The sequence below is a fragment of the Bison bison genome, unplaced genomic scaffold (genome assembly GCF_000754665.1).
Source record: "Bison bison bison isolate TAMUID 2011002044 unplaced genomic scaffold, Bison_UMD1.0 scf7180017864484, whole genome shotgun sequence".
NCBI lineage: Eukaryota > Metazoa > Chordata > Mammalia > Artiodactyla > Bovidae > Bison > Bison bison.
In genome coordinates, this window is record NW_011495044.1 from 115,551 (window position 1) to 136,590 (window position 21,040).

Below are 21,040 nucleotides of genomic sequence, written 5' to 3' on the forward strand. Positions count from 1 at the left end.
TTTTTAAAAACTAGATGTCATCCTGCAAGACAATCATAAACGCTTCCCCCTGGACCTACTAGGAAAGATGTCAAGTTATGTGACTGGGTATGAAACCTCAAGACTTCTGTTTAATTATACAAGCTGGGTATACCCCTAGGGACGTTCCGAATCCCAAAGACGACCCCCCCCCCCTCCCCCGCCCCAGCACTCCCAGACTTCTCAGAACTGAGGTTTCTTCATGTAGCACCAGCCTTATCCAGTGGGGGAAAAGAGGGGTGTCTGTCTACTGCAGCTAGGCAGGTTCTCAGATTCTTTAGCCACACAGAAGAGAGCACCGGAAGTTACACAAACTCAGAATTGGCTCTTTAGTGAGGAGGTGCTGAGATTGTGGGCTTCATGAGTCTTGGAGGTTTTACAACCCCGTCCTTAAGGCTTCCTATACTAAGATGCCTCATCAAAGGTGGACAGACACCAACATGTGATAATTATTGAGCAAGTTTCATTAAAAACTGGGAAAAAACATTCAATCACCAACTCCTATTTAAAAAGAACCTTGCCTACATGACACACAGTGCTCCATACCGAATGGCTTCTAAGTAAGTCACCAGATGAATTCTGGGGTAAAAAAAAAACCTTGCCTGTGTTTCTGGTGTTTGTATATAAATATATGGTCTATCTTCCTCAAAGGTGATACAGATACATCAAAGGATGGATTAGAAGGTTCACAGCAGCTTACACAGTGACAGTAAAACTACAAACAAGCGGCAATAACAGAATATACCTACTGCTGATAGCATGAGGTTTTTTTGGTTTTGGTCATGCTGGGTGGCATGCGGGATCTAGTTCCCCCACCAGGGACAGAACCCGCACCCCCTGCATTGGGAGTGCAGTCTTAATCATTAGTTCACCAGGGAAATCCCTGATAAATGGTTTTGTTAAAATGTTTAAAAATACCTAAGAACTAAAAATCACATGTTCACCCCCACTTCTCAGAGTCACCACGGTGGTGACTCCAAGACCAGAAGCAGTTACAAGATGGACGGTCCCGGACTTCCCAGGTGGTCCAGTGGCTAAGACTCCACGCAACCAATGCAGGGTGCCCGGGTTCGATTCCTGGTGAGGGAATGACCAGGAATTTGATTCCCATGTGCTGCAACTAAAAGTTTGACTTCTGCAATGAAGATCAAAGATCCCACGTGCTGCAAGAAAGACCTGGTGCAGCCAAATAAAAATTAACTAAAAAAAAAAAGACGGTCTGAGTGTTGCAGGCTCTTACCTCTGTACGCACCTCATTTTATTTATTACACATGTCCACAAACTGATTTCTTTGAAACTTGGGTCTGAGGAGTGACCTCTTTGGGGGTGAGGCTTCTGTCTAGGTGTAAATAACCTTGTGGACAACAGAGCTGGCTCCCCTTCACCTGGTGTTGCCTGGCTCTGGCCCCGTCCGCACTCCAAGCCTTTCAGGGCAGGTAGGCAGACAGTGAGCAGAGACAACATACCTGAATCAGATGATAAATCATGAAAGTTGCGATCCCCGCTCTCCTCCAGTCAGGATGGACAAACAGAAACGAAATATAAGCTTCGTTGTACTTCACGTCGGGGACCATGAAGCCGAACGCGATGATGACTTTCTTATAGAGGACGACGACGCTGAAGTCAGGGTACTGCAGGCACTCGGACAGGTCGACGCCTATGCAGAGAAGCGATCAGTCAGCCCAGGCTCTGGGATGAGTGAGCGGCAGGCTGTTCAGTCTGTGCTTCAGCTGCACCTGCCTGCTAAAAACACCCAGACTGCAGACAGAGACACCACTGCAGACGCCACACATAAATACCAAAATTAGCATCATCTGGTCTGTGTACATATGTTAAAGAAGGGAAGTGGGACAGGGTGGATAGGAGAGAGCACGCAGGCTGGAAGTGGGCACACCTGGCTTTGAGCTTGGCCTCTGGGCCATGTGCGCCAGCTGGCACATACCCCAATGCCCTGCCTCGGGAATCTGCCTCAGGTGAGATGAGAGATACCCAGACCTGAAGGGAAGATCTAAGACCGCCCAAATTGTCGTGTTCTTTACCTCATACACAGACCACTGACAAGCTCTTTGGTACAAATGTCACTTTTTACAATAAAGGAGTTAAATATCACATAATTCCACGCTTATTGTTTGGAAGCCACCTCGCGCAGGGACAGGAAGAAACAGACACTCCCAGAACGTTCCTTTCAGCCCCATCCCACCCCCCACTACATGCACTGACATCCTGACAAAATCTTATCCAGCCCCTAGAAGATGTATTGTTTCCTTTACATTTCAAAGCAGAGCCACAAAGAACATACATTTAGCAATGAGAGAGTGTTCCTTTAATTGATGACTTCAGAGACTATATATAATGTGGTAAGGCTGATAAAATGATATATTGCATTGGGTCTATTATTTTCAAAGTCTGTGATTGGGGTTTTTGGCTTTTTAAAAACAACTTTTGGCTGTACTAACACCAAGGACTAGTTAAGTAAACAAAGCACACAGAATTATTAAGCAAACATCAAAAGTGTCCAGACACATCCAAGCCACCAGCCTGGGATCTCGATACATGCGGGAGATAACAGGGTGAACCATTTCTTCTGAAACCAGAGACAAACAGGGAAGAGGAACAAACGGCACTGTTTATTGCTTTAACTTCTGTGTGGATCACAATATACTGTGGAAAATTCTTAAAGAGATGGAAATACCAGACCACCTGACCTACCTCCTGAGAAATCTGTATGCAGGTCAGGAAGCAACAGTGAGAACTGGACATGGAACAACAGACTGGTTCCAAATAGGAAAAGGAGTATGTCAAGGCTGTATATTGTCACCCTGCTTATTTAACTTATATGCAGAGTACATCATGAGAAACGCTGGGCTGGAGTTAGCACAAGCTGGAATCAAGATTGCTGGGAGAAATATCAATAACCTCAGATATGAAGATGACACCATCCTTATGGCAGAAAGTGAAGAAGAACTAAAGAGCCTCTTGATGAAAGGGAAAGAGGAAAGTGAAAAAGTTGACTTAAAGCTCAACATTCACAAAACTAAGATCATGGCATCCGGTCCCATCACTTCATGGCAAATAGATGTGGAAACAGTGGCTGACTTTATTTTTCTGGGATCCAAAATCACTGCAGATGGTGACTGCAGCTGTGAAATTAAGACGCTTACTCCTTGGAAGGAAGGTATGACCAACCTAGACAGCATATTAAAAAGCAGAGACATTACTTTGCCAACAAAGGTCCGTCTAGTCAAGGCTATGGTTTTTCCAATAGTCATGTATGGATGTGAGAGTTGGACTATAAAGAAAGCTGAGTGCCGAAGAATTGATGCTTTTGAACTGTGGTATTGGAGAAGACTCTTGAGAGTCCCTTGGACAGCAAGGAGATCCAACCAGTCCATCCCAAAGGAGATCAATCCTGGGTGTTCACTGGAAGGACTGATGTTGAAGCTGAAACTCCAATACTTTGGCCACCTGATGCGAAGAGCTGACTCATTTGAAAAGACCCTGATGCTGGGAAAGATTGAAGGCAGGAGGAGAAGGGGACGACAAAGGATGAGATGGTTGGATGGCATCACCAACTCGATAGACATGGGTTTGGGTGGACTCCGGGAGTTGGTGATGGACAGGGAGGCTTGGTGTGCTGCGGTTCATGGGGTCGCAAAGAGTCGGACACGACTGAGCAACTGAACTGAACTACTCGCTTCTTCCTGATCTTAGGAGAGAAAGAGATGTTCGTATTTTAAACTGTCTATATGAGCAGACAAACTGAATGAAACCATATGAGTAAAGGTTTTGGGGTCACATGACACACACACTAGTTTTAAAAACTGCTGAAGTGAACGATACGGAAGGTGGACCTGCTGAGCTTGAATAGGGAGAACATACCAGGCCAGAAGAACTCCTGACACATGGAGTTTATGGTTGGGATGTGATTTGGCCGGACATAGCAGTAATCAAGAGGGGCGTCTGGCTCCGGCATCCAGTGAGGGTCCCCCCTGTGCAGGTGGGAGCGGATCTGGGAGAGCAGCTGCAGTTTGGGTGGCTTTGTTTCATAATCACGCCTCCAGAATCCAGAAAAGAAACACACAGAAGACAAGGAAAATACCCATTACTCCCAGCCATTTGATTCACAATGCTCCTTGATCTGCTGAAAATTTTAAATTAATTCGCACTACTTTATACGTCAGCTGACTTAAGAGCTACAGTATTCTTCTGGTATGACCCTTAAAATTATCTCTACTAACGTTCGTTAGACAAGACCTAGTGGAACCTGCCAGGAAGTCCACTAGTGCTGGTGAGCCTTAATGAATGGACTGTGGAAACAGAAACGGCTTTCTAATTCCACCCTCTGACCCAGGACAGAGCCCGGGGAGAAAGGCCCAACTCCGCCTGGACATCCGGAGACCCAGGGGCAAGGAGCAGGCTTGTATGCTGACCCATGGGTCTGCCCGGGGGGAGCGTGGGGGGCTGGGCCAGGAGGACACATGACTGGGGTGGCAGAGATAACTGTCAGTCATGTGCAGCCCAGTGCGGGTGGGGGTGGGAACTCTCTGGCCAGCTCACTGTCCAGGTGCTGCCTACATGGGATATTCATCATCAGTCCACATACAGGCCCCACCATCCCCTTGTTTCCTTTTGCAGACAACTAACTATGTACAATTTAAAATAAAACAATAAGTATAATAATCAGAATGAAATCTCAGAGTTGCCCTGTATATTTATTTCAAAGGGACCAACCTTTCTATAATAATATACAGTTGAAACACACTGTATATTGTTTCAGGATGAGACTAGACACAGAGCAGAGGCCTGGTCCTTGCCAACGCCAGTTCACAGATGTGGGGAGGCTGGGGCTGGCTCAGAACCCAAGCACCACTGCTCGTGCCACACCCAGTGTCACAGCTGTCCTCTGTGTACCTGATGTAGGGTTTCAGGATCCGAGACGTGTATGGGCTGACGATGCTCTGGTCCACAGCCGTATCTTCCGATCCCACCAAACGGTACAGAAACTTTGTGCTCTGGTGCCGGAATCCTTTCCTGGATGGCAAGGCAGTCTGTGAGAAAGACAGGCCAGTTATACAAAAATAAAATTACTCAAAGGGCTGGTTTCATTTCTACAGATGAGTAGTACTTAGGACATTTTTATGTGGCAGAAAGTAGGTCTTTCTGCAGGACTTAACTGGAAATTTAACTTAACTTAACTTAACTTAACTTTAACTGGAAAATTTAAGGTTCATAAAAACTTCATAAGTACCTTTGCATAAAACTGGATATGAAAACCTAATTGCAGTTTAATAGTTTAAAGGCAAAATAATTAAAAAGTTTTAAGTTATGTATAGCTTCTCCAAGTTTCATGTTGTCTATAAGGCACCTTGAATCCGTTCATCAAATATCAGTCAGCCCAAGCATCAGGTGGGTCACACACACATGCACACACACATACACGGCTCCTGTCTCATGAAGGGTCTCTGTTACCATGGCAGAAATCACTGTTGCATGTGTATATGGATTTATTACAATATGTCTCTACTGAGTAAATCTCACAAAAGTAGGACTGACATAGATTATTATCCCTACACCTCAGTGTGAGCAGAGAGGACTGACCAGAGGGTAGAGGGGACATGGTCCCTGCTCCCCACAGGCCTGCAGACGCCTGCTCTCCACACAGGGCTGCTCAAGGGCCCTCGGTCATGTCGTAATAGAACACAGACAATTAGGTTTCATAGCAAACAGCTCAGACGGAAGATTAAAAAGTACATTTACAAAGCGGTTTGCCAGGGGTTGGATGAAGTTTAGAAACCTGAGTTGTTTTTGTAGAATCAGCTTGCTTTTGGGCTAGAAAATAACTTTGTTGGAAGAAGAGCATGAATTCCTTTCTTAATAATTTTGCTCTGATTACTTTCCCAAACTGGACACCAAAACTTTCAGAGGCCAATCAACTCTGAAATTCTGCCAGGACTTTGAGTTTTCAAGTGAAATTCAAACTTGGGGTACACAGTTTCCAAGTACAGCCCGTTTCCTCCTGAGCCTGAAGGCACACCCATCTCCTATATCAAAAGACGAAGTCAATGTCCCCTCCTCTGGAACCTGGCAGGCCTGACATAGGCCTGACCGGTCAGAACATGGCAGAAGCATAACACTCTGGGACCTCTGAGCACAGGCCATAAGGGAGCTGGTGGCTTCCTCCTCGAGTCCAGCTGCTGTGGTACCCAGGTGGGACACTGAAGGGCTGGTGGCCACATGTAAACAGGCTCTAGCGGACCAAGCTCCAGCTAAGTGGAGCCACAGGGTGCCCCTTCCTTCAGCTCATGAAGTAGAAAAATACCCAGCTGAACCCAGTCAACCCACAGACTCAGAAATAGTTATTGTTTTAAGCTACTAAGTTTTGGGGTGGTATGCAACTTGAGAACAGGTAACACCAGCCACTGAGCCTGTGAACAGCGTCAAGTCAGCATGTGGAGGTGAGGTCTGTGAGACCCCCGGATATGCACAGTCCTCACCCTATCTGTCTCCCTGGCTTCCACACCAGGTTAACCATCCTTAGCTTCTGCCTGGTCCATGAACTACCCCTGCCCCCTACCGGGCTCCTCCCTGCCACACTCATGCCACCCCATCCATCTGAACACAAGGCCAGAGCCTACTTTTAAAAAGTAATAAAAGTCACCTTCCTGGTCTGAAACTCCTACATGGCTTCCAGCTGTGCATTCAGAATACAACACAGACTCCTGTCCCACGCCCTGCAGGATCCACGACCCCATTGGCCAGGTCCTCTGCCATTAAGACATTCCCACCCCACGTGCCAAATGAAATCCTGCCTCGGGGCCTTCCTGCCCTAAACCTTCCTGGACGGGCTCCTCCTGAGGATCAGAACCATGGAGCATCACCTCCACAAAAGGTGCAGTCCACCTCCCGGCGCGCTCCCCATGGCACTCACTTGAAGGAAAAGTCCCTGCTCGTTCAGTACTGTCATCTCCCTGCTCCTGGTGTCGGGGACCTCCTCTGTCTTAAGTCACTGTCTAATCCAGAGCCACGCCCTAACTCCCTTCAATTCCAAAAAGGCTGAGAGGTGAGGAAGCTGCAGAAGAAAAGTCTGAGGCCTGTAGAGGTTTAAGGATTATGAGGTTTAAGGCAAGAAGCCATCTGTTTCCATGAGAGAAGTGCAAGTGCTGATGCAGAAGCTGTGGCAAGTCGTACAGAAGACTTAGGTGAGATAGTGACAGAAGGTGGCTGCACTAAACCACAGAATGTCAATGTAGATGGAACAGTCATCCAGTGGAAGAAGCTGCCATCCAGGACTTTAATAAGTAGAGAGGAGAAGTCAGTGCCTGGCTTCAGGCTTCAAAGCTTCAAAGGACAGGCTGACTTTTTTTTTTCTCTTAGGCTGACTCTCTTATGAGGAGGGGCTAATGCAGCTGGTGGTGTTAAGCTGAAGCCAGTGCTCACTCACCGTCTGATTTATGCTCCGTCTACACAGCCTGTGCTCTGTAAATGGAACAACAGAGCCTGGATGACAGCACATCTGTTTTCAACATGGTTTTCTGAATACTCTAAGCCAAGTGCTGAGACCCAATGCCAAAACTGAAAAGCCGAGAGGAAAAAAAAGCCCCACCCACCCCCAGAAAGGAAAAGAATATCTGAAAACTGTGGTGTAACTACTAAAAGTGTAATATATGCAAAATGGGAATAGCAGGAGGAGCACATAGGACAGAAGAAATACCTGAAATGATAACAGCTGAGGATTTCCCCAAGTTAATCAGACACCAAACCAAAACCACAGATCCAAGGAGCTCACAGAACGAGGAGGACAAATGCTAAGAAGTCTATCGGTCACCTGTAACAAAAGGGCAGAGGTGCCAGGCAAGATAAATGAAAGCAAAAGCACTTAAAGTGTGTGAATACAAATAAATATCAAAAACAAAGAGAAAACTGTGAAAGCTTCCAGGGCACAGGAGAATAAAAGAAGACCACCTATAAAGAAGCAAGTGTTAAGAATGACAACGCAGCTTCAGGAACAAGCTGATAGTGAGGTGATGATGAAGTGGTGATGCTAAATGTCAACAGGGGAAAAAAAATGACAATTTTATATCCAGCTATACTATCATTGAAATGTGAGAGTGAGGATGTTCTGAACTTCAAAAAGACCACATTTTAGGAACTGTTACAAAAAGTGCTTCAGCAAGAAATTAACCTGGAAGAAATGATGGGAAGTGAATGAAAAGTTTAAGTTTAGTGAGGTTTATTGTTGACTAAATAAGCAACACAATGGAAAAAAGGAAAAGGAGAGCAGGCAGAGGTAGTTTTTTGTTTGTAGGGCGAGGATCACATGGTAATATTTAAAAAATAATACAGAAAAAGAAATACATGTCTTAAGTTAAGACCTATAAAAAGAATAAAAATGGAACAATTTTCTCTATAGAAAAGCATCAACGTCACATAGACTATTTTCTCTGACTACAAAATAATCTGATTAGAAATTAAATCAATTACTAAAAGATAGTATAAAAATTCTCATGTATCTGAAAACTAAGAGTTATTTAGCACTAAATAACTCTTGAGTTAAAGAGGAAAGGTTAACAAAAATTGCAAAACACTAAATACTGAACTATAAAAAAAGTCACATCATTTCAAAAGTCATGAGTAATGGCTAAAATATCACAGGGACAGTTACAGCTACGAATATACTGATCAGAGGACGAGAAGGCAAGTGGATTGAACAAACGCATTTACGGCTGCTCCCCTATATAACTGTATTAAAGTGACACTAACATTCCAGGTTAAGATGGGGGATGAAACACAAACATTTAATTTTACTTCTTCCCAAAACCCCACCACAACTATAGAAATAGTCTTTAAAAATAAATAAATAAAAGACAAATACACAAGAACAAAAAGATCAGAAGAAACCACAGTAACTGGGAAGCAGATAGATTAAAATTAAGAGATTTCAAGCCAGAATCTAGAGCTGGCTTTGGGTGAAGTGAGAACCAGTCCAACCTGTACTGCAGAATCCTCTTACAATGCAACTGGCAGCACCAGTTTTGTCTGGCACCAGGAATAAGGCAGGCAGAGAACTAAGGTGCAGGTAAAAGCACAAGCTGGAATCAAGATTGCTGGGAGAAATATCGATAACCTCAGATATGAAGATGACACCATCTTTATGGCAGAAAGTGAAGAAGAACTAAAGAGCCTCTTGATGAAAGGGAAAGAGGAAAGTGAAAAAGTTGACTTAAAGCTCAACATTCACAAAACTAAGATCATGGCATCCGGTCCCATCACTTCATGGCAAATAGATGTGGAAACAGTGGCTGACTTTACCTTTCTGGGATCCAAAATCACTGCAGATGGTGATTGCAGCCGTGAAATTAAGACGCTTATTCCTTGGAAGGAAGGTATGACCAACCTAGACAGCATATTAAAAAGCAGAGACATTACTTTGCCAACAAAGGTCCGTCTAGTCAAGGCTATGGTTTTTCCAGTAGTCATGTATGGATGTGAGAGTTGGACAATAAAGAAAGCTGAGCGCTGAAGAATTGATGCTTTTGAACTGTGGTGTTGAAGACTTGAGAGTCCCTTGGACAGCAAGGAGATCCAACCAGTCCATCCTAAAGAAGATCAGTCCTACCAATGAACACCAAAGAAGGGTGTTCATTGGTAGGACTGATGTTGAAGCTGAAACTCCAATACTGTGGCCACCTGATGTGAAGAGCTGACTAATTTGAAAAGACCCTGATGCTGGGAAAGACTGAAGGCAGGAGGAGAAGAGGACGACAGAGGATGAGATGGTTGGATGGCATCACCGACTCAACGGACATGGGTTTGGGTGGACTCCAGGAATTGGTGATGGACAGGGAGGCCTGGTGTGCTGCGGTTCATGGGGTCGCAAAGAGTCGGACACGACTGAGCGACTGAACTGAACTGAAAAGCTGCGTGCGGAGCAGTAAGACCCCTCAGCAGGGCTGTGCTCTCTGAGGCTCCAAGGGACAACCTATGCCAGGCCCTTCTCTCGGCTTTTGGTGTGGCCTCAAGGCCTGTGCTCCTCAGCGCTGCAGACACACCGCTCGAACCACTGCCTGGGCCGTCACTTGGCAGTGGTTCTCCTGTTCTTGGGAGGACACCAGTCATGCTGGGCTAAGGGCCCACTTTGCCCCATGCAACCTCAGCTTAACTACTTGTATCTGCAAAGGCCCTATTTCCATGTGAGGTCACATGCACAGGCACCAGGAGTCAGGAAAATACACACGTTTGGGGACACAATTACATCAGTGACCTGCAAAACACATTAAGCCTGTCTTCTTCTGGAAGGCTTCATCTAATAGCAGCATGCTCCATCCATGCTTCCTACACTGTTTATGGATAAAGAGTTTAAAAAGGCAGAGGGAATGGTTAACACTAAAAGTCAAAGAGTCGCTTCCTCTGGGGGAGTGGGCAGGCTGCAGAATTAAGGTGGTTTTAATGCCCTGTTTCTTACTGATCTTATTAACTTCTAAACTATACCTGTATGTGTTCTTGTATGGGTAAGATGCCTTTCATAATTTTAACAGTTAAGTATAGTGATTAAAAGGAACAAAGAACAGGTGACCAGATGACAGCACAAAAGCATATGAATAAGTGGCAAGTGACTAAGACCAGGAGAGCCCAAACCTAAGGTGGCTGTGAGGACAGGCCAGAACCAGTGTCTCAGGTCAGCAAGGACATCAGGTCCAAGTGAAGCTGAGGGCGGGCAGGGGGCCATAGACTGAGGGGTCTCTTGGGTCAAGAGGTATTAAAGCTCCAATGACACTTCTGCCATCCACATACAGAAACCACCTCTCCCTTCAGGGCAGACCAGATTCTCTGGAGGCTCCAATGAGAGATTCTGATGCAGCCAAGGGTAGAAGTTCTGTCCAGAAAACAGGGAGACTCAGGGGAAGTTTAACAACTGCATGGTCAGCCCCTGGCTCTCCTCACAAGGTTCCTAAGATGCAGGCAGGCAGGTTACGGCTTCCCAGGAAGGAGAAACAGGAAAAGAATTACAGGGATCCAGCTGGAGTGAAGGTCTTTGGAAACTACAGAACCCAGAGACCGAATCCAGCCTGCTTTCGTACATACTGTTTCTGGCGCACAGTGACGCCTTTCATCAGTCGTGTATGCTGCCCTCACACCACACAGCAGAGCTGGGTAGCGAAGTTACAGCTACTTACTCTCTGACCCCTCAGAGAAAAGGCTTGCACACCTCTGGTTAAGAGGGTCCAACAGCCAAATAACAGGAGTGCTCCGAACAGACAGAAATAGATGCCAGGAAATTCCAGAACTCAAGAAAGAGCATTTCAAATAGAAAGGCCCATAGGGAAAGGCCCAGCACCGGGAAGAACAGCCCCACATGCAGCGCAGTGCTGGGTAACCAGAATACCAGCAGCGAAGTCCACACCCCACCAGTGTCCAGAGAAGACAGGTAGAAGACCAGCCCACCACAGAAGAAGACAGGAAACATGCAAACAGTCCAGACAAGCAATGCACAAACAACCAGGAAACAGGAGAATGTTCTAACTTCACCTGTAATCAAAGAAATGCATCCAAAAAACAAACAAAAAAAACACGACTTCATTTTATAGCCATCAGAATAGCAAAATTAGTTAAGGAATGGTTAGCAGCAATGCCAGCAAGACACAGGGAGAGAGACTGGCTGGCTCCTGCCATGGGAAGGTGGAGTTCTGGCACCTGTGGTGCAATCACCTGGCCCTGGAGCGCTCACACACTAGTGTCCTCCGGCCAGGCGGACACCATGCCGACTCGCTGCTCTTCCTGCAGGGTGTCTCCTAACTACACAAATGAAACCACACCTTCACTCCTGCTCAGCTCAGCGTCTGGTACACTGGCACACTGTACATCCTCAACAAACCTGCCAGTCAAAGCTACAACCCAGAACATGAGTAGCCACCCTCGGAGACTAAGAGATATGCAGAGAATGTCTAGGTTCTGTCTAGAATACCCAAAAGGAAAACAGAAACCCAAACTCAGATGTATTAAGGAATGTTCACGCTGGACAATTAAAATAAACACAGCCCAGTCGTCTTTGCACTTCTCCCTTCACTGTTCTTCCACTCTCCAGAACGCACCAGGGAGCCGCAGTCTCAGGAGTTGAAGAGTGAGACAACACCCACCTGGTACCGGTCAAGGATTCTAAAGTCCTGACAGGTCGTCCTGTACGTGGCCTGTCCAGCTGGAAGCCTGGAAACTCCTCCATCTTTGGCCCCGTAAATTCCGTCCACTAACAGGAGCGCAGCGTTCACGACCTGATCCAGGTCAAAGAGTGGCAGCCCCCGGTCCCTCTTTGCCTGCCGGACGATCAGCTTCCGCTTCAGTCGCCGGGCCTCGGGGGTCATGGCCACGGCCCCAGGACAGGCCTCCAGCCGCCTGAGGAGCAGCTTCTCCTCATAGATGCTCACGGGGGTGAACTTGGGCCCCTTGGGCTTCCGGTCCTTCTCCAGTACAGGTTTCCTCTTCTCTCGAGCCCTCATCTGCAAGGACGTGTTGGAGTCTGTGTCCTCACTGTCGATGTCCATCCTGTCGGGCTTCTCCTCCTCACTCTCTACCTCCTGCTTGATCTGCTCGGGGGCCCTGACCTTCTTTCTGCCCCCGAGCCCTGTCCCTGAGGCAGCCGTACCGGCAGGGGGCGGGACGTACTCCATCCCAGGGTCTATGACACCGTCTCCTTCCATCTCATCGTCATCTGTGAGGAACAGAAAGTAAGTGAGGAAATGTGGCCCCACCGCCCCCCAGGGAAAGCACACTCACCGCCCCAAGGGCCACACAGGCCCTGAGACCCCAGAACAACGGCTCACCATGAAACAAGGCCTGTGGCGGCATCACATCCGGAATGAGGTCAGCTTCCGAAAGCAGGCTGGGCGTGGCCGAGTGAGAGGCCGGGGTCCCTGGGGCGGAGAAGTCCAGGGATGGTGAGGGCGATGGGCTCGTGAGCGGAGTGCGGTCCGAGGAGCTCAGGGACGAAAAGTCGATGACTTCTCCTTTCTCGAGAATCACGTCGGGCCTGCGGCCTCGGCTGATGAATTTGACAGGTGTGGAAGAGCTGCTCCGGTCAGCAAAGCCAGCCGCCTCTTTCTGGGCTCTCCTGATATCCTTGGCTTCCTGAGTCCGTGATCTTTTCTCTTTCAGTTCCATGGCAGATTCCACAGGATTCCGACTCGCTCTCTTTCTAAGTCCCTCAACAGTGATGATGGGATCTAAAGTTGGCTTGGAGGCTGCTGGTGAAGAACAAAAGATCTAAATTTTTAAATACCGATTCAGCACTAGCTACTTTTACTAACTTATTGTGAATCTACTACCATAGAAAGAGAAATGTTCAATGAATGCCCTGAACTAAGATTAAGATTTCTCTTAACCAGGAAAAAGGAATTATAATGTAAATACAAACACTTTCCACACGGACTTTCACTTACGGGAACTGGTAAAGGTTAAAAGTTTAGAAACTGGGATGGCTTAGGGATGATAAAGAACCTGCAATGCAAGAGGCCTGGGTTCAGTGCCTGCATTGGGAAGATCCCCTGGAGAAGGGAATGGCAACTCACTCCAGTATTCTTGCCTGGAGAATTCCATGGACAGAGGAGCCTGGAGGGCTACAGTCCATGGGGTCACAAAGAGCTGGACACGACTGAGTGACTAACACTAAAAGTTTGATAATGCTCAGAGAGCACAGGGGAATAGGGTATTTTCATGTCTTTTTGGTAGAGCATAAAGTTTATCACATCTTTTTGGAGGGTAATTTGGTAATATGACTAAAATTTTGAATAAATATATGCCCTTTGATACAATAACCTATTTCCAGGAATTTATCACAAAATATTGGCAAATGTATTAAAGTATTGTTTAAATAACAAAAACGATAGAAATAACCAAAATGTGCATCAACAGGGTAATGGTTTAGTTATCATGCAGCTACTCAGTGAAATGCAATGAAATAAAAGGAACAGGATAGACTTACATGTACTGCTATGGAAAGATGGCCAAGATATACTTGGTGAGTGTGGAAAAATTGGAGAAGAGGTAATATAGTATGAACCAGTTTTTTTTTTTTTTTTTTAAGAAAACGCTTAAATATACAAGGAAGACTTCTAAAAGCACTCACAAGAGACAACAGTGGCCCCGCTGAAGTTAAGCTGCGGGAGGTAGAGAGGGACTTTCAGACTTTATAGCTTCAATATTATATGTTTTATTCCCAGCTACATTGTTAAAAAGTTAGAAGTTTATTATCAAAACGATTTTAGATTAAAAAAATCAGATCAATATGTGATAGTAAGGAGCTACTGTTAGTTTTTTATAAGTGAGAAAATGCCATTAAGGTGAGGTTACAGGAAAGAACCCTTATGGCTAATAATGAAATATTTAAGAAGGAACTGCTGATACCTGGAAGTTGCTTCTGAATAACCCAAGGGTGTGGATGGGTGGGGGGCTGGGAAGAAGCACCCAGGGGCCCAGATAAATGACATTAAAGGAGATCTCCAGGGTTAACAGCTAAAGTGAAGACAAAAGTGTGAAGGGATTCACTACATGACTCTCTTCACATCTGTATATTTAACATTTTCCATACTAAAAAGGTTAAAAACATAAAAAAAACTTACTGAAAATAGACAACCTTTTAGATACCCAAGGAAATTTATAAAGTTGCTAAGTCATGTCTGACTCTTTTGTGACTCCATGGACTGTAGTGCACCAGGCTCCTCTGTTTAGGGGATTCCTTGATTAGGAAGTTACAAAATATTTTTGTACACTATTTATTTACAGAATAAAAACCTGTGTTAGAAGAAAACTGTGGAGCAGAGCAGCTCCAGGGAAGCCACAGTGCCTGCCTGGTAAAAATAGGTCGTCTACACTGGCATTTCTGGGCTCATGACAGTACCTTTCACTTTCAGAGCGGAGGCGGACAGCTTCTCTCCCTCGGGTTTCAGCGTTGGGGGCCTGTTGTGGACGAGCTTCCACCATCCTGGTTCTCCGAACTCCTGAGCTCCCGAGCGGAAGTACATGGGGCTCCCCACGCTGAGGCAGCCAGCGACCGTGCTCCACCAGGTGGAAGTCTTCTTCCTGAGAGTCCGAGGATTTAAAAATTATTGGCTTTACAACTCTCTCCTTACCTAGATGGTGCAGTCTCTGCCTCCAGGTCTGGGATGGGCTACGGAACCTGCCTCTTTGAAGGAACAGAGCTCTTCAGGTAAGGGAGAGGCACAGGGTTCTGTATGGCTTCAAATCCCGTCTCCACCACCCCTTCTATTAACAGCTGCCTCAGGTTCTTCATCTTTAAAATCAGGATAATAAAACTGGCAAGGCTGCTGAGAGGATTAAATGGAATAATGCCATAAAACAGAGCTCATAAAACACTTCTTATCAGAATCCACATGATTATAGAGTTTCAGTTGGGAAGATCCCCTAGAGCAGGGAATGGTAACCCACTCCAGCATTCTTGCCTGGGAAATCCTGGTGGGCTACAGCCCATGGAGTCTGACACAACTTAGCAACTAGACAACAACAACAGGCTAATTTTATTTAACTTGAGCTGCTTTTATGTATGGGGAAAAGGAAATGGCAACCCACTCCATTCTTGCCTGGAGAATCCCAGGGACAGAGGAGCCTAGTGGGCTGTCGTCTACGGGGTCACAGAGTCGGACACGACTGAAGCGACTTAGCAGCAGTAGCAGCATTTATGTATCAGTTAAACCAAGTCTCAGGAAAGCAAGCAGGAGAGTCCTTAGCCCTGGTAAGTAGTTCATTTTACACACGGAGTCGGAGGCATCCCTCATTCTGCTACCTGCCTTCACGTAGCAGAGGAGGAATATAACTACATGGTATGTCCCACAAACACAGAGTCGAGCCTCAGGGGAATAATCAACTCTAACCAAATCCCCCACCCCCCAACCAAAACACAACAAGCATTTAAAAATAACTACACTAGAGTGTATACACCCAAAATTTTAAATATGTAAAATGTCAACTGGGGCTTCCCAGGTGGTATAGCGGTAAAGAATCTGCCTGCCAATGCAGCAGACACAGGTTGGATCCCTGGGTCAGGAAGACCCCCAGGAGTAGGAAATGGCAATCCACTCCAGCATTCTTGCTGGGAAATCCTGGTGGGCTACAGTCCATGGGATCACATAGAATTAGACACAACTGAGCATGCACAGCACACAAAATGTCAAGTACTCAGGTTCCTGTAAAAAGTTGGTCTACTATATAAGGAAAGTGTTCTATTTCCACCTCAAAAACATAAACCAGTGACCAGAAATCCTGAAGAATTGTCTTTAATTACAAAGGCCAGTCTAACAATGGAAAATACTGCTGAAAAGGCAAAGGAGAAAGGTATTCTTAAGAACAGAGATATACTAGACAAATACAGACAAACCAAAAGAATTCCACACACAAAAAACAAAAAGACTGTAAAGGGCCTAAGCACTGAGATGGGAGAGTGACCCCCAGCCTCTGGCCCCAGAGTACCTCTCTTCTGCTACCATCTCACCTGGTTTTGAAACTTCCAGACCCCCACCCAGAGGTCTGACCAGGGGAACCTACTCCAGAGGTCTCTGGAGCTCTGTTCATTTTTCTTCCCATTGTCCTATTTGGCTTCAAATCCCTCTAGTGAATTTCCCATTTCAGTTATTGTACTTCTCAGCTCCAGAACTTCTTTTTTATTTACTTAGGACTTCCATCTCTTTGATGGTATTTCTGCTTCATTCATACCTTGCTGCCTGATGTTTCCCACCTCTTCCTTTAGTTCTCTGGGCATCTCTAAGCTGTTCTAAAGTCTTTGACTAGTAACTCCACCATTAGTCCTTCTTCAGGGATAGTTTCGGGTTTATTTTTTCCCTTCAAATGGGTCATACTTTCTGGCTCTGTGTATTCCTTAGGGTTTGTCGGTTGAAAACAAACATCCGACATTTGGACGTCAGTCTTTCTTCTTTCCCCAGGGTTCACTGGACATGATGGCTGCAAGCTGTCTCTGTGCCAGAAATCAGCTGGACTGAAAACTCAAGGTCCTCTTGGCTCACGTCTAAGCCTGTGCCTTCCCCTGGGCATGCATGGAGACTAATCGCCCCTGTATAGATGGTTGCTTTCGAACATCTTCAGTCTTCAATGTCTGGCTCCAAAAGAGGGACAAAGAGGAAAGTGAAGGTGGGGAAGAAGGTGCCAGCCCTTAAGTTCCTTTAAAGTCAATCCAGCCAGAGAGGCGGGGCCTGCAACAGTGCGGGGAGGTGCAATGACAAAGGCTGCTTACCCCTTTGTCAGCACTTCTGTGATCAGAAGCAGCAGCGGGAGATCAGAGCACAGATATGATTGGAGGACACGGTCCTGTGTGTGCATCCAGACCCCACACTGTGCCAAGCTGCTCCTGGAAGGCGTGTGTGGCTGTCTGTCACTGGGCTGAAGGATGTGAGGTCATTAGACACTACTGTACTCAGAGCTAAAATTGACCAAATGGACTGTAATTTATGGTCCAGCTTCTTCTAGAGGACAATCCACCAAGTAGAACAGCACTGACCATGAAAACCTGCCAAGATCTAATTTGATCAGTTTTTTCCCTTCCCTGCCCCTTTCAAATGGGGTGTATTAAGTTCCATAAATAGACCTATATAATTAAACTAAGACAACAGATTTCCTTTCCTTAAGAAAAAGAACCAGTTAAACTGTCAGTTCTTTTCTTAGTACCACTAAATATCTCCAGAACAAAAATAGCTCCTTTTGTAAAAAGGCACTGAATCTATCTCTCCTCATGGCAGCCTGCAGACGGTCACCCTCCCCGATCCCGCAGCAACTCCGGCACAGCTGTGACTTCTTGGCATCTGAGGACATGGGCGAGGACAGGCACAAACTCCCTGTGCCCACCTTTATCGTGTCCATATTGCCCCAAATCTGCAGGATTCGTGCATCTCACCCAGAACTTCAGAAGGCAACTAACAATCACAGTCTCAAACAATCCGCCAATGCAACTGCCAACTTGCTAAATCCCTGAGAGCAATGAAAATCTTGCTCGATGCACATGTACCTTCAGCTTCAACGTCTGGTCTGGATGTCTGTGGCCCGGCATCCCTACATCTGATGACCCAAGGAGTGGGTCACAAAGGAGGGGCAAACTCAAAGCATCATGATGAAAAAGAGTAACAAATGCGGAGTAGGAAATGGCAACCCACTCCAATATTCTCCCCTGGAAAATTCCATGGACAGAGGAGCCTGGCAGGCTACAGTGCATCAGGTCACAAAGAGTCAGACACGACCGAGCAACTGAGCACCCAAAACATATTGCTCAGAATATACAGGTACCATCTTCCAGGGAATGCAATATACTTCATATTAAGTCAGATCTCCAAAGTGTCTGTATCTATTTTTTTAACTTTTTATATTTGAGTACAGTTGATTAACAATGTTGTATTAATTTCAGGTATAAAGTGATTCAGTTATGCATATACATGTATCTATCCTTTTTCAAATTCTTTTCCCAACTAGGTTGTTATAGAATATTGAGCAGAGTTTCCTGTGCTATACAGCAGTAGGTCCTTGTCACTTATCCATTTTAAAAATAGCAATATGGAGCTTCCCTGATGGCTCAGTGATGAGGAATCCACCTGCCAATGCAGGAGGTACAGGTTCGATCTCTGGTCCAGGAAGGTCCCCCGTGACAAAGCAACTACACTCAGGACTACTGAGCCTATGCTCTAGAACCCAGGAACCACAACTACTGAAGCCTGTGTGCCCTAGAACCTGTGCTTCGCAGCAAGAGAAGCCACCTCAATGAGAAGCCCACGCATTGAAACTAGAGAATAGCCCCTGGTCACCACAACTAGAGAGAACCTATGCAGCAACAAAGACCCAGCATAGCCAAAAATAATAAATAAATAGGTAAATTTTTTAAAAAAAGAGTAACAAATGAATAAACCACATGCATGTAAATCTGCCTAGACCTGGCAAAGTGTTATGAATGCCAAAAAGTACACAATGGTTTCTACCTTCCAGAGCTAATAAAGACAAACACTAGTAATTAATGAAGAGCAACTTCAATGAGTCCAGTCAATAACTGCCATTATTTCTCTTCTTCTGACCTCCTATAAGGCACTGACTCTAAAAGGACATAATAGTCCTCTGTCCTCAAATTAGTCACCTACCCAGCTATTATGCAGCTTCATTTAATCAAACTCTGTTTTTCAACAGTCTAAGAATCTGTTCAAACATCTTCCTGCTCAGTAGAAACCAGTAGTTTCCCCTGGATGTAGGGTAAGAAGTACGGAAACCTACACTTATATCTATGCTGGTAATTATACCCACCTCTGCTGAGATTGTTAACTTAAAGTGAAATCATCTTCTGGATTAAAAAATTTTTAGGAACTGCCGCAAGTGTATACGCTAAAGCTCTAAAGGCTTGCATTAGGCTGTCTTAAGTCGCATGTATTTTGCTCTTTACATCTTCATTCAAGGATAAGACTTTTAAAAGTCACATTACCTATTTCCTAGTAGAAAAGTCCAGTGTTTCTCAATAAAGGCACAGATATCTTCCTTCCACCGGAAATAGCCCTGCCTCCCGCTGCCTTCCAGGGACAAGTTGTACATCGCCAGCACGACCACCTGGAACACAAGTGCACAGGTTGGGAGAAAAGTACCAACAGGAAGAACGTTTGCTGTTTGAGTGGGCATCAGGGGAGGGGAAGGATAACACCCTGGAGAATCTTCAGTACAGAATTCTACTTCCTGTTTGCTTTCCACAGATGAGCATCACTTAGCCTTGTAATCACGTGCACTTGCTCCTCACATGTCACCAACGCCAGGCTGCTGTGTGGCTGAGCTGGTGAAGAGTAAGGACTGTCCTAAGCACCCCCATGCCCGCCCCCTCCATCACTCAAAGGCAGCACTAAATGCTGTGTTAACCACAGGCATCAGGAGGCCCCAGGGGCTGCTCCATCTGGTGTTGCTGACAGACAGTGCTGACCTTTACTAAATATTCTGAGCATCACCCCTGCACATACACTTTCTAAGCCCTTCAGAGGCAGAAACAAGAGACTATCAGAATTTCAGAACTGAAGACAATGTGAGGTACCATCTACTCTGGGTTTAGCCTTTCTCAGCCATGGCCAACTTCTCCCGAGATGAAACTGGCATGGACGAGGGATAGAGACCTGACGGGCCTGGCTGCCCTGTTTATCCTCAGAGAGCATGACACCCCCAGCTCCACTGCATCTGGCCCAACCATGTATTTCACAGGTAACGCATTCACAGCCCCAAATGGGGAAGTACTTTCTTGAAATATAAATAACACACTGTATAGAAGAGAAAAGAACAAAAAAGGAAGTAAAAATCATTTTAAATCCACCATCAAGAAATCATCTTTTTAACATTTTCGGTGACGGTCCTTTCAGACATTTCTCTTCTCATCTAAAGAAAGTTTTGTAGTCATAAATGGACAAGAATCTATACATGCTATTCAAAACCATGTTTTCATCCTTATAAAAATAATGATTAATTTTGGGTCAATGAAACTGAAAAGGGGACAGAGAATCTAAGAAGAGAGTCCTTCCATAATTCCAAATCTGCCTATATGTGCACACATCAGAATAATGGTAATATTAATCTGATCTTGCCAAGACAAAGTATTCTATGTATGCTTTGGAAAAAAAAAACAATACCAGTTATAATATTCATTAGACTGTAAACATCCTCAGTACAAGCTTCATTTTCTACTCACATATTTTCAGGCAAGTCAAAAAACGCTCCCTAAAACCACCATTGACAGATTTCATTAGATGTCCTAATAAAAGCAACAATAATTAAGATGACAGTCCCAGGCTGCAAACACAACTACAATCTATAAGGACACCATAAGTGACTTAGACGGTATAACAAAATCACCTTCTGATTATCCTGTTTATTTCCCCTCATAGCAAAAAGTGCTAGGGATAATTAACCTATGTATTTGTCTGCTTATCATCTAAAACAAATGTCCAGAAAGTCAGCTGCCTGGGGCTGTCTTCGCTGTCTCATTCACCATAGAAAAGAAAGAGCT

The 21,040-nt window shown here is 45.4% G+C and overlaps 1 protein-coding gene across 2 annotated transcripts in view; it reads right to left on the reverse strand.

Moving 5' to 3' along the window:
• CSRP2BP (CSRP2 binding protein) overlaps positions 1-21,040 on the reverse strand; it is a 26,447-nt gene that overhangs the window by 1,635 nt on the left and 3,772 nt on the right. Inside the window, exons 3-9 of one of the 2 annotated variants that reach the window (XM_010862578.1) lie at positions 19,487-19,608; positions 14,906-15,087; positions 12,834-13,253; positions 12,153-12,721; positions 4,930-5,066; positions 3,898-4,073; positions 1,485-1,675 (exon numbers count right to left, since the gene is read on the reverse strand). In XM_010862578.1, coding sequence (XP_010860880.1) covers positions 1,485-1,675; positions 3,898-4,073; positions 4,930-5,066; positions 12,153-12,721; positions 12,834-13,253; positions 14,906-15,087; positions 19,487-19,608 — 1,797 coding nt within the window. The remainder of the gene's footprint in view (positions 1-1,484; positions 1,676-3,897; positions 4,074-4,929; positions 5,067-12,152; positions 12,722-12,833; positions 13,254-14,905; positions 15,088-19,486; positions 19,609-21,040) is intronic. The other variant, XM_010862580.1, reaches the window with a different exon arrangement.